Source organism: Triticum urartu, chromosome 7A (genome assembly GCF_056163025.1).
Source record: "Triticum urartu cultivar PI428250 chromosome 7A, HENAU_Tu73, whole genome shotgun sequence".
Classification (NCBI taxonomy): Eukaryota; Viridiplantae; Streptophyta; class Magnoliopsida; order Poales; family Poaceae; genus Triticum; species Triticum urartu.
Genome location: NC_141879.1, coordinates 549342683 through 549355902, shown reverse-complemented (window position 1 = coordinate 549355902; position 13220 = coordinate 549342683). Strand labels below are relative to the sequence as shown.

The 13220-nt window shown below is 45.8% G+C and overlaps 1 protein-coding gene across 1 annotated transcript; it reads right to left on the bottom strand.

Moving 5' to 3' along the window:
- Positions 1-9510: 9510 nt before the first annotated feature.
- Positions 9511-11559, bottom strand: LOC125521124 (putative F-box/FBD/LRR-repeat protein At5g44950). The gene is made up of 4 exons (XM_087536768.1): positions 10534-11559; positions 10276-10337; positions 10045-10176; positions 9511-9968 (listed from the first exon to the last, which is right to left on the bottom strand). The coding sequence occupies exons 1-4, from the start codon at positions 11426-11428 to the stop codon at positions 9618-9620; spliced, it is 1440 nt and encodes a 479-aa protein (XP_087392894.1). The 5' UTR covers positions 11429-11559; the 3' UTR covers positions 9511-9617.
- Positions 11560-13220: the final 1661 nt, after the last annotated feature.

The window sequence follows — 13220 nt, the reverse complement described above, 5'->3', positions numbered from 1 at the left end:
CCACTTCCGCATTGCCGAGTGCAAAACCACCACCGCTTTCCGCTACCACCATTTGACATTTGCCCTTGAGATTTTGAGTTCGCGGTTTTTTCGTTTCGACATCGAGAACACCGCCACTCATCATCGCAACGGACGGTAACCTCGACGACATCATTGTACATTCTTCTTGCAATTGCATTGATAACCCCTAGCCCATTTTGCGTTACTTGCCTATCGAGACTAGCCATTTGAGTATTGCCGGCAACGTTACTTGTGCACATTAGTGATCATTGATCTACACCTTCCATTGCATACATACCATATCATATTGGTATCATCTTGGTATCATATCATCCATTGTGTCACAAGATTGTTCTCGCATATACACAATTGCTATCTTGGTTTGTGCAGTTCGCATTGTGGCCATATAAAAAAAGGAATAAGCTTTTAAGCAAAGAAAAAGAGTGAGCAAAGAGATTGTAAGCAAGAGCCATAGCATCGTATCATAGTGCATTACAATATATCATATGGTATCATACCCGATCATCTTGGATCATCTTGTGCTAAAGCACCGGACCATACATACATAGCATACTTGGGATAGAAAGTTGATACATTTTGCATCTTATAGGTTGTGCACAAGTGTCGTATCCGCCTATTGAGCAATCGTGCTAGTGTCTCTCTTGAGTTGTGCAACGCGAATGTTTTTCGTGGATTCCACATTTTGAGCTCATTCCTTGGTTGCACGACCGCATTTATCTATCCGTGTGTGTGTGTTTCTGTGTGCCACATATTGCTATTGGTCTACTTGTTTCACTTGCGAATTTGTGAATCTCTTTCAACATTATTGACTCTTGCTAACATTTTGCATCAAATTTTTTGTGCCACTATCCTCACCAAGCTACTCCATAAGCTTTACTTGATAGGTGTAAGGGCGTGTTCGATACTCCTCCGTGGCCGCGAAATCCTGAACTCCACCGCCAGCTTCCGAGCGCCAGCTTCTCATGTGAAATTCTGGAGCCAGCGATCTGTTCGGTGCACCAAAACCTGGAGCCAGCGTCCTGTTTGTTTGGGTTGGCCTCGTTTAGTGTACTCGGCCTGGGGATGGCCCATAGGCCCGGTCGGCTAGCGAATCGGTACGTGAGGAACTCACTTGGCGAGCGAACCGGTACGTTAGGAACTCACTTGGCGGTGGCAGGGGCTGGTAATATCCATCAACTCCAGCTTCTCTTTTTTTTTGAGAGCTCGGTTTGTCCAGCTCCGCGAATCCTCATTTTTTACACTGCGCTCGCCGCCAGCTTCTCTCGCTAAACTCCAGGAGCTGGAGCGTTCGGTCAAACTCCAGAGTTGGAGCCGAAGGAGCCAGGAGTTGGAGGGCTCCCGAACACGCCCTAGGTGAACAAGTCCAGTACCAATTCCACTATTCTTTCATTTCACATTGAGTGAAATGTGATACATCCTCAACTTTGGAAAAAGGTAACTTGGTATTGTTTATCTCATTTCCTACTCACCTCTACTTGAGTCTTGTGATGGATAGGCAAGGCATTTCACCTTCGGTCTACAACAACAACGACGAGTTCGATGCCACGAAAAACTCCACCAACGCCAAGATGGATGATCAAATGGAAGAGATCAAAGCCCTCATCAAGTCCTACAAGATATCTTCCTCGTCTTCGAGAAGACGCTCAAGAGCACATGCTTCCGAGCTACCATCTCCAGCAAGATCACATCGGCATCGACACCATCACCAACGAGAACGTGAAGGTCAAGAGCTCAACACCAACAACCGCTCAACGACTTCACCATCTCCTTTGGCATTTCGCCAAGCGACTTTAAGGCATCTTCGCCTACGGACATACGACATCTTCACCCACAAGCACCTCAAGAGAAGCTCCCCAAGCTCAAGTCCGCGGCTTCCACGAGCTACTACGACCTCGACACGACCACATGATTCCTTTCTATGGGACTCAAGAACCCGAGGACTATCTCGAGTGGGAGCGCTTGATGGACGACTACCTCAAGCTACATCAAGTCCCTTCCGAAAAGCAAGTGAAGTGCGCCACAAGAAACTTCCACGACTACGCGTCCACATGGTGGCTTCACACACCTTCGGAGAGCTACAAAATGAGTTGGCCCAAGACGAAGAGACCTATGTGGCGAGAGTTCGTGCCCCCAACCTACCCGAAACAACTTCTACGCCAATTGGAGAACACCATCCAAGGATCCAAGTCCATCGATGCGTACTTCAAGGAAACGAAGATTGCCTTGCGACAAGCCGGCGGACGACCCCATTTCGATGAAGTTCTACTTCATGATGGGATTGCACAACGACATCTCCAAGACGATCTTCCTCGAGAATTACAAGTCCCTCGACGACAACTACATTGGTGCTCTCAAGGCGAAACAAGAACTCATGAAGGCCAAGGCTTCTCCACCCCAAGCACACTTCGCGACGACCAAGCTCCATGAGAACGAGCATGAGGATAGTACCACCAAGATGTCCAAGCCCGATGAGCTCCAAGATGATGCTCCCAAGTTTGACTTCACCGCCATCCCTCCTTGTGGCATTGATGATGCCGAGTCTACTTTGACTCCTTTTCAAGACGATGCGGCGACGAGTACAACTACGGAGACCCTCAAGGACCAAGCTTTGGAGGCGTGCGACATGGTGACGAGCAAGGATGATGCTTCCATCTTAGGAGGCGAGAGTGATGATGTGCCATCTTCGGCCTTCATCCACGGCGACGATGACGAGATGATCGAGCATGGGATTTTCCCTTCGGTCATAGAGGATATCGATGATGTGCCATCTTCGGCCTTCATCCACGGCGACGACAACGAGATGGTTGAGCATGGGATTCTCCCTTCAACCACGGCGATGTATGATGACTTGAGTGACTTGTGCCACCATATTGAGAGTGAGAGTGACTTCATCACTAGCCTCATATATGATGTGTTGCCCCAATTCCCATGTGAGGAGAGCCACAACCCCCACCACTTGAGTGAGATGAGTGACTCCACCATATGTGACTTTGAGTGCACCTATTTGGAGGGAGTGAGTGAACCACCACATAGAGAGAGTGTGATAGTTGATAGGGCATGTGAGGCCACTATGATTTCTAACAACTTAACATCTACCTCTATTGTGTCTTCTCATTTGGTGCTAGGTCCCATATATGATGACGCGTCGATTCTCGACGACTTCATCCTTCCTTTGGACAAGACGATGGCCATGGTGGAATATAATGCACCCCCGCATGGTTCCATCAAGTTGATGATGATGACCACCATTTGGTCTTTCCCACCTCACCTACACCACTTGAGTGGAATGACAAAGGTAACATAGGTGATGGTGATGCTCTAGTCCCACTAGCGTTCATTCTTGACATTGATTGCTTGCATGATGTTGATCCAACTATTTCCATGCTGCATGTTAGTGCGACTTCCCCATGTGATGATTTATTGCCCATTTATGATGAGTATGATTATTGCCATGTGGAGTATATTAGTTGTGATGCCATGTTACATAGGATTTCTTGTGACAATTCTTTAGGTCACATCATGTTTGACAATCCGCTTGACTTGTCATATGCTATGCATGAGATCAACAATATGTCATATTTGCAATCTCTCCGTAGTAACTATGCATATGCCATTAAAATAAACCCAATTTGCACTTATGGCATAGATGACAAGCCCATGGTTACTGGCATTTGTTTCTCTTGTAATGATATTGATATGCTCCCTTTGCATCATTTATCTCATATGCCATGCCATGACTACCTAGCTTCGGATATACATTGTTTTGGATGTTGTCCATTTTCTTCATGTGATGTTTATGATATTGCTCATGAGGAGACCCCCATAATTTCCTCATACATTTAGGAGATTTTGAATGCTTCCATCCATTGCATGATTCCCATGATTATGTGCACCATATGCTCCCCATGAATAAACATGCTATTGATGTGCCATACACTAGTATGCTCAATTTGTGTCCCCATCGTGTTATACACAATAACTATTCTTTCATGATGGATGATATGTTCTTATAACATGCATCAAATTTTTTTGAGCGATGCTTATCTTGTGCTAACTCTCACATGCACATACACATCATGATGGATGATGTGTGCATTTACACTGCACACAATTTATTTGGTTTGTGTCTCTTTTGTGTAGGTATCCATGAATACTTGTCAACCTCGCAATCCCACGAGTTGACAAAACGGGCTCTAGAGAGCAATGATGACTTGGGATCCCATGAATTGTCTTTCCCACCGCTCTCTTCGCGCAAAGGCTTCGCGCATTTTTTCTACATGGCCCTCACATGGTTATGGGTTATTGTCCATTACATATCCTATGTCCATCTTGCCATGTTCACTTTGCATGATATGCCCATTCCTATGCCTTTGCCATGCATTTGTGACCAATGCCTTGCATTACACATGATGATTGATTCTAGTTCTTGTATGTGTATTTGCAAGCTTGATGGAGATATCGCTTGTTATTGCCATGCTCCTTTTATGACCCATCCCTATGATGATACTTTGATCTTGCTTTGTGTTCGTGCTTGCGATATGTCATGCGCATTGCCTATGCCTATTAATTGCTCACATGACATAATTGCCATGATTTATTCTAGTGTGTTGCATCTTTGCTCCACTAGTTTGCACGACTTGATTTCTATGCTTGTTCATGTTGCATCACCCATGCTTTATACTTGCTCATTACATGCGGTTGATGACAACCATCTACATGCTTTGCACATGATTGTTATTGCTTCTCCATGTGTTGCCTCTCTCATGCTAGATGATTTTCCATGTATTGAGTGCAATAATAATTTTAGTCTTGCTAATGAGATTGCCCCCATAGCATTCTCGCGTATATTTGAAGATTTTGACATATTTCTTGTGAAACATACTTGTCTTACCTCTTTGCACCATATACCTAGTGCCATGAATATCGCCCTTGTTGCATCATATTATTCATGCACTTGTGCTCCTAATGGTTATGTGTAAAAGATGACAACCATCATGATGGATGATGTGTTCATCTACCACATGCATACGTTCTTTGTTTTGTTGTGTGCATGTGTAGGATACTTGCACTTCGTGTCGACTTCTACTTCACGTGAGTTGACCATTCGAGCTCTTGAGAGCGAACCACCTTCTACCATGACGATCCTACATCGCATTTGCTTGTACTTCGGCATTGTGAAGAATGCACAAGGACGCGTGTTCAAGGTGACATCTTTCTTGAGCATGGATATTGTGGATCATACTACTTGTGTTGCTTGCACCATGAGACTTATTGGCCATCTTGGACCATTTCATTGCGCACATGTTAGAGATCTTGCTATGACTTGTCATTTTCACACTTCCATGAATCATGATATATATGCCTTGTGCATTGCATCCAATTCTTGGAGTACTTCCTCCTATCACATGTTTGGTTGCAACAATGTCATTTCTTCACATATGTCATGTCCCATTGCTTGTCACATGATTGACTTGATTGCCTCACACATGATGAACAATTGATCTTTCTATTGTGTTGAGTGCCATACTATCTTCACTACACCCTATGCATGTTATGCTTTGATTGTCTTGCACTTGACCCATGTGTTTAGACACTTCATTTTATTTGGTGTTGTGAATGATTCTTATGCCTACCATAGACCTTTCATTGAGCAATTTATGAATGCTTTTTCATCTCTACCTCACCATTGCATACTTGTCTCCATGATGTCTTCGCTTATGCTCAATTTATGTGCTTACATGCCATGTCACAATCCTTTGTCAAACCATATGCTTTGCATGATGACGACACTGGTTGGGTGAATCACCACTTGAATGCTTGGTTTTGCACTAACGCTAACCACATTTGTTTTTCCAAATGTTTGTTGTCCTTGCTCATTTTGAAGGAATCACTAGACGGTGCGACATTGGAGAGTGCCCATTGCGAGCTTGAAGATGATGAGTACTTGGTGAACGTTCACTTCTACACGGCGAAGCCATCTCTTTCCCATGGTGATTTGGTTTTTGATCCGAGGTCGGATCTTTCCCAACGGGGGAGGGGGGATGATGTGGAGCATCCTACGAACATCACCATGTCAAGAGCCCGTTTGGCAAGTGACACGTGCGTCATCTACTTCACATACATAAAGGTGAATCATCTCCTTTACACGTGTTCACTTGACCCCTTCGAGGATGGTATACTACTTGACACTCCACTCGTGTGCATGCATAGGTATTGTCGGAACACTACGGGCGACGAGGAGTGCGAGCGCAAGTGTACAACTACACCATCCGCGAGGGAAGCGTGGAAGCGAAGACGGAAGAAGACGGAGTTGCAGAGTCTACAGCGGCCGAACGACCGATGTGCCACCGGACGTCCGACACTCTACAGCGCCCGGACGACCGGCGTCCACCGGACGTCCGACACCTTCCACCCAGCCAGACGAAGACGCTACAGTGGCCGGACGACCGACGACCACCGGACGTCCGACAAGTACCAGTGACCGGACAACCTTCGCCGACCGGACGACCGGTGCCACCTGTCCAGAGAAGAAACGTCGGACATCCGACGCGCGCCGAATGACCGGTCCCCCTCGAGTCGTCGGACGCCCGACCCGACCGAACGTCCGGTACCTGCCTGTGCGCAGCCGCGGGCCTTTGGCCTTGTATCCCTCTCCCACTTACCCTTTCGTGACTTAGACTATAAATAGACCACCTCCACCTCCTTTCTAGGGTTAGCAAATATGATAGCTCATTTGTATGTGAGCTTTGCTCCTACCTCCTCCTCTTGAGAGAGAGAGAGAGACCACTCCCATGGAGTTCAAGACCTCCATGTGAGAAGATCCCAAGGGATTCAAGACCCCCTTCGTGGGAAGATCCTTCTACGATTCAAGCCCCCTTCTCCTTTGGATTTGGGATGAACTCTACCTTGTATCTTCTCCTTTGTTGTTCATGTATCTTGTGTGTTTGATTGTCTAGTGGATGTGTGATTGGACTTGTTCTTGAGTGTTTCCCCTTGTGATTTCTCCCCGTTCTTCCCCGTGTTCCTCATGTTCTTCAAGGGAATCCACTCCAATTGTGAAAGATCGGCCTACACCGGGTTAGCCCCGTATCAATATGGGAGATCAATATAAAAATCATTTGGCTAATTGGGGGCTTGTGACCATAAAGAAGTGTTTTGGGGGCCTTGTTTTTCCCAATTTAAAAAAAATAATATGGCTTTGCTGGCCTCTTGGGGTAAAAGGTTTTTTTATTCCAGCAACAAAGATTGGAAGCGAATGGTTGCTTTCAAATATAATACCAATTCTCCTAATATTCTTTGGTCCAGGTCTGATGGTGGCTCTCCCTTTTGGAAGACTGTTACTTGCTTTGAATGCCTCTAGGACGTTTTATCGTTGGAAAATTGGTAACGGTAGAAACATTAAATTCCGGCACGATACTTGGGCTGGGGATTGTTCCTTAAAAACACAATACTGAGACTTGTTTGTTAATCTGCAATCAACCTGACTGCACTGTCTCACAGGTGTGGGATGGTGTGGCCCTGAAACTGTCTTTTAGAAGATGTGTAGATAGAGATGGTCTAGATAAGTGGTGTCATTTGCTTGTGCATATCAAAAAATTCCCCATGTCTGATGTTCCCGATGTTCCAGTCTGGATGCTGGAGTCCAAAGGAGTTTATTCGGTAAAATCTTTCTGTAGTGCTATCAATTTTGGAGGTGTTGCCTCCTCCATTGGACACAGCCTGTGGAAAGTAACCTGTCCCCAAAGCATTCATGTTTTCCTTTGGCTGTGTGTGTATAACAAGGTTTTAACCAGAGATAACTTAGCTAAGCGGAGAGAGGTTGATGACCTTACATGTCTCTTTTGCAACGAATTGGAATCTGTACAGCATCTTTTCTTTGATTGCATAGTAGCTGAAAGAACGTGGGAACTAGTTTCTGGATTTTTTTCAGACTACCCAGATTTCCTGTTTCAGTGATATTTGTGCTTTGTGGCATTTACATAAGAAAAAACCTGTACTTAATATGGTTGTAGCCGCCTCCTTGTGGAGTATTTGGAGACGATTTCTGCTTCCAGGGGCGCCCTTGGAGAGGTCTGGGTTGCGTTCTTGTGAAGCTGCACAGTTTCCTTCAGCAATGGGTGGTGCTCTGCGACTGACACACAGGCGACACTGCTCCGGCAATTCATCATCGCGCTGGACAAACGTCGTGGGGAGCTCCTTGTATTGCCTGGAGATGACTCTTCCCCCGTCTGAAGCAATCAGTCAGTAGGAGGGGCTTTATTTCTGCTGCTTGTTTCGCTTCAGTTGGGTAACGTAATAAAAAGTGGAGTGCTGGAGATGACTGTCCTTTGGCCTAGTTGATAGTGATGCTTTCTAGTTTGCTCAGACATGTTAGCTGTGAGATGCCTGAGGAGCGCCTATTGTTTTGCTTTTTGCTAGTCCGGATCTTGTTATATCCGCTTCATTTATAAAAAGTGGAGCGGGGCAAACCCCTTTTTTTCAAAAAGAAAAAAAAAACTGCAGGTCTAGGGTCTCATTGAGCATATGAAGTTGACTCGAAAGGCCCAATTGCCCAAACATGTGATTTCAACCCATCCAAGCTATTAGGAATAAATACCATGCAAACATGCATCAAAGTAAACTGTATCAAACCAAGGAATTATCAGAAAACTAGATGATGCCCCGCACGTTGTTGCGGGAATATTTTGCAATATTTCAATGAGGTTTTTGGTTACACAAAACATCAATATTTGAAATAATAGTTTTTGAAAGTATATAAGAATTTGATGTAAATAGCATAATAGAATGGAATTTTACATGCATACATGGTTGCATGGTGAAGAGGATTTTTAATATGCATAGTTGCATGTTGAGGTGGGCCTTTTTCTATGCATGTTGAATGATGAGGTGTCATGCTTGCACGTTGAGAAAAATATGTTAGTGGGGGCTAGCTATTTAGATATAGAAGATTACTTAAATGCTTACGTCAGGAAGGCTGGCTGCTTACCTAAGAGCATACAAGCTCGAAGGGCAAAAGGGAGCAGATGAAGGGACAAATGTAACAGGAAACGCTCTCAGCTGGAGTCATGTCTGAACTCCAACCAACGCTAGATAGATGCTCCTTATGCTCTTCCAGGTAAAATGATACTCTCAAATGCAAAATCCCATCGTCATCTCATGGAAGAGAACAACCTGGCTCAACACACACAGTACGTAAATAAAGATGACAAGCCAATATGTGCTACTGAATGAAAAGTGCGAAGACAAAGTAAAGTTCCCTGTGCTTGAAACATTCAAATAAAATAAACCTCTTGTACGATGTAGCTCGGTTTTAGAGGAAACAAGAAAATGTACACAGCATAAGTGTAAGAAAATATTAAGAAAGAGAATGGTTTCAAACTTTGCAATCACAGACCTTGCCTAGGCACAATTAGCCGAAAATTTGTCTGCATCCTCTACAGATTCTACATAATTGGTTCAAATACCACAAGGTCCCAGCACACCAGCAACTTCAAAACATCAGGAACAAGAGAACTAATCAAATTTGGATCGAACAAAAAATGTGATAAGCAAGAATAACTCCTCCAAGTACACAGACAGGAAACCCAATATCAACATCAGCATTCAAAGGGGTCAGCTACAGACAAATAGCGCACATGCTTGATGTCCTCAAGTTTGCGGAGACATGTATTTTTTGTGAAAACAAACCGAGCACCTCTGGAAGCCCTGTTCCCAAGCTGAAGCAACCTGCGCTGCCTTTCAATGAACTCTTCGTCGCAGCAGCCTTGAACCTCAAATCTTAATAACTCTAGCATCTTAGCATTCAGCACAAAGAGCATGGCAAAGTTAACATCTGACAGGGTGCCTCGATAATTTGCCAACACGACTTTCTTGAGACGGATGTCAAGGCATTTGATGTGACTCTGGTGTTTACGACGCCACAAATTCTTTCTCCCCGACGAACATATCTGAAAATGGAAAGACATAAGCTAATGCAAAGAATAGCTTAACAGTTAACACTACAAATCACAAGACAACAGTTACCTGGATATACAACTTCTCCAAGCAGGGAAAGCAACACATGAGATCAAGAACCATATCCACACTGAGAGGAACAACAACGATAGATAAAGTCTTGACGGTGTGTGCCACCACAGAGAACAGAGTAGGAAATCCCTATGAAGAACAGAACATTGCATCAGGCCATATAAAAATGCAGAAAATATGAATTCTGCCTGCTGACAAATGCAGGTTAGACGTGAAGGTGAAAGCTACCTTAAAGCTGAAGCCGTAAGTGTCATCGTAGCGAAGGCGGCCCACGGTCTCCAGGTTGGGCGCTGATATTATCAGTGGCGGAGACAGGGGGGTGCCAGCCAGGGCCCTGGCCCCCCCTGACATCAGTGATTTAAGCCTATAATGAATAGTAACAGTGATTTGCTTTTGCTAAAATTTGTGTTTTTTCATGGATTGGCCCTCCCTAACAAGATTTAACAGTAGTTGGCCCCCCTTATCTGAATTTTCTGGCTCCGCCACTGGATATTATCGATATGTCCAAGCCCCTAGTTAAGCCAAGTTGGAGCAACCTTTGGAGACAAGGGGCATCCTCAATAGATATTCCCACTAACTTGCTTCGGTATCCAACACGCACGCCAATGGTTCTAAGGTTTGGGGAGCAGACCCGAATGCAGCTGAAGCCAATGCAGTGGCTAAGAAGCATGGATTCCAGGACAGGGCAGCCGACGATGACGCTCTGCAGAGAACCTTCCGAGATGCCGACCTCTCCAAGCGTGAGCTGCTTGAGCTGGGGGAAGTGAAGCGCCTGGATGATGCTGTCAGGGAAGCGGCATTGGCTGAATGTGGCTAGACGGAGGCTGGACGAGAGACGGAAGGTGGACGCTGTCGCCGCCGGCAGTACCGGTCGATAACCGGCGCAGCAGAACTCGAGCTCCTGGAGGTTGCTGAGACCAGCAGACCGGAGCCAGGCATCCACGGTGGCGGCGTGGTGGTAGAGATGGTGCGCGGAGATGCACAATTGGCGGCCGGAGCCAGCGTCGGCGGAGAGGATCTGGGAAATGAGGCGTATCAGAACGTCACCTTCGGCGGGGAGGTCGTAGTAGTCGAGATTGAGAGGAGCGGAGCGCCAGAGGCGGCGCCACCGGGAGGCGAGGGTTTGGGTGCGGGCGCCCTCAGCGGTCGGGAGGAGGGAGATGATGTCGCCGAGGACGGCGTCGGGCAGTCCGCTGATGTGGCCGACGCCGTCTTCTGCTCCTCCAGCTCCAGGCGTAGGTGATTCTCGGATGTCGGATTCGGGCGCCTCCATGGCCGCCGCCGCCGCCGGCTCGTGGCTCGAGATTTCCTCCGGTTGGTTGCTTCCGGGCACCTCCGACCTCCTCTTCTTGGGAATAGGAGTCGCCGCCTCCATCTCCATGGCCGGTGGCTGCGCCGCAGCTGCGCAGAGGAGGCTGGCTCACTGGCGCCGCCGCAGTCTCTCGGACATTTTTTTAGAGCAGTTCGTATGGTGAGGGTTTGAGGCTTTGTGAGGGAAGGGCTCCTAGTTTATTTCATTTATGCTTTGAGGGGATCTTTTTTAAGGAGTATCCGGTCTATCATAAAAGTTGATCAGAGGTAGAGAGCATCATCAAACATTATAAAAAATAGCGATCATGCCCATGCGTTGCAATGAAGAAAAAATTCATGCTCCCGGTCCAATAAGTATGGACCAAAACTGTATGCTTTCGTCCTTTCTCTCCTTGCATTTTTCATATTTGAGGCATCATGCGCCTAAGTTTTGCCTCTGCATCGGGTTTGTGTGCATCCCATCCGCCTCATTGTTGGCGTATCTCAAGTCATTGTTGTGCTTTTGTGTATACAACATATGCTAATCCCGTTTTATCATCTCACTGTTTATTTCCTAAGGTGACTGGTATTAATTGTTTGAAAACGTATATAAACTGATGGCAATCGATTTAACTGGGCAAGATGAGATTATTGACAAAAAAGACGCATTATGTACAGGCCTACGCTAGCATAGCAGGTTTTTCATTCCGTTGGAAGCTGAGACGTACTTGAACTTGCTGGCCCATAAGGCCCAGGCAGACGACTAACTTTTTTAGAAAAAGAAAACAGAAACAACTCACGGGAGGGCATAGGAAACGGAAACAGGAGGAGCTCGATCCCGTGCCAAACAAAACTGAAACGACCTGATGGGGCTGATCGCAACGTAAAAGTGAAGGCCCAAGTGGAGGAACGCAGGCCCGACTAAGCCGATACAAACGTTTTTTAATAGCCCATACAAAACTTGGCTCTATAAATTAGTACCACCTCATGTATTTCATGCAACGTAGGATTAGATGCGGGACGAAACTAAGAATATCACCTTGCTTTAATAGTACGTATAGATATAAATATAGATATAAAAATTGCATCGAGGTCTCTAAACCACTGAATGATTATTATTGTCATCAGAACAAGCCGTCGACGTGTTGATCCTCTATCGAAGTCGGGTTGACCTTGTTGACGACAACAGTAAAGTTTCCGTGCACGTGACAGTAGTCATTGAACCCTTGAATCAATCCAAAGAGCCAGACACTAGATCTCGTGAAGGCACACGCACGGCGAGAAATCCTAACCTCAATCCAAAGATGGTAGGAATCTACGTCGGGGCTCCATCAACTTCGTCCAAATGGACGAACTCGTTTCGATTGGATCACGAAAAAACAACTGGAAGAAGAAGCGTCGTCATCCGTCTGAGCGCCATGCCCGCGAGGAATTGAAAAAATAACTTAAAATACTAGCGAGAGCCAAAGGCACTGGGATTCCCCTCTCGCCATCAGCTGTCAGAGTGACAAGCGGAGGGGAGGAAAATAGACAAGTTCACCCATGGATCTTGGAAGCGAAAAGTTTACATTGGCCAAGAGGAAAGAGAGGAAAGAAAACCACACATGCTAACTCAGGTGTTAAACTTCTGTTCTTTCTTTGTCCGCTTAAGGGGATTGTTTACACTGGTCTGATATCTTACTGCAGGGATATATTTCATAACACGGTTCATCCATCTCTTGTTGAAGCCTCTTTATCATCACGTTCTTAAAAAAAAAACCATTCGACACTCAAGCTCGAGGGTCACATGACTGTGGCTGCCTTTTCTTTGTGTTGCAAGAAATTTGTCAACTCATGTGCTAATAGAGCATCACCTGCAATGATTCTACCTGGCACAAGGGCAC

Excerpts from the sequence above, each read along its gene's own strand:
- LOC125521124 (XM_087536768.1), bottom strand. The coding sequence starts at position 11,428 with ATGGAGATGGAGGCGGCGACTCCTATTCCCAAGAAGAGGAGGTCGGAG. Across the intron at positions 10,177-10,275 it reads CTTACGGCTTCAGCTTTAAG|GGATTTCCTACTCTGTTCTC; the intron begins GTAGCTTTCACC and ends TGTTCTTCATAG. Across the intron at positions 9,969-10,044 it reads TGGAGAAGTTGTATATCCAG|ATATGTTCGTCGGGGAGAAA; the intron begins GTAACTGTTGTC and ends TTCCATTTTCAG.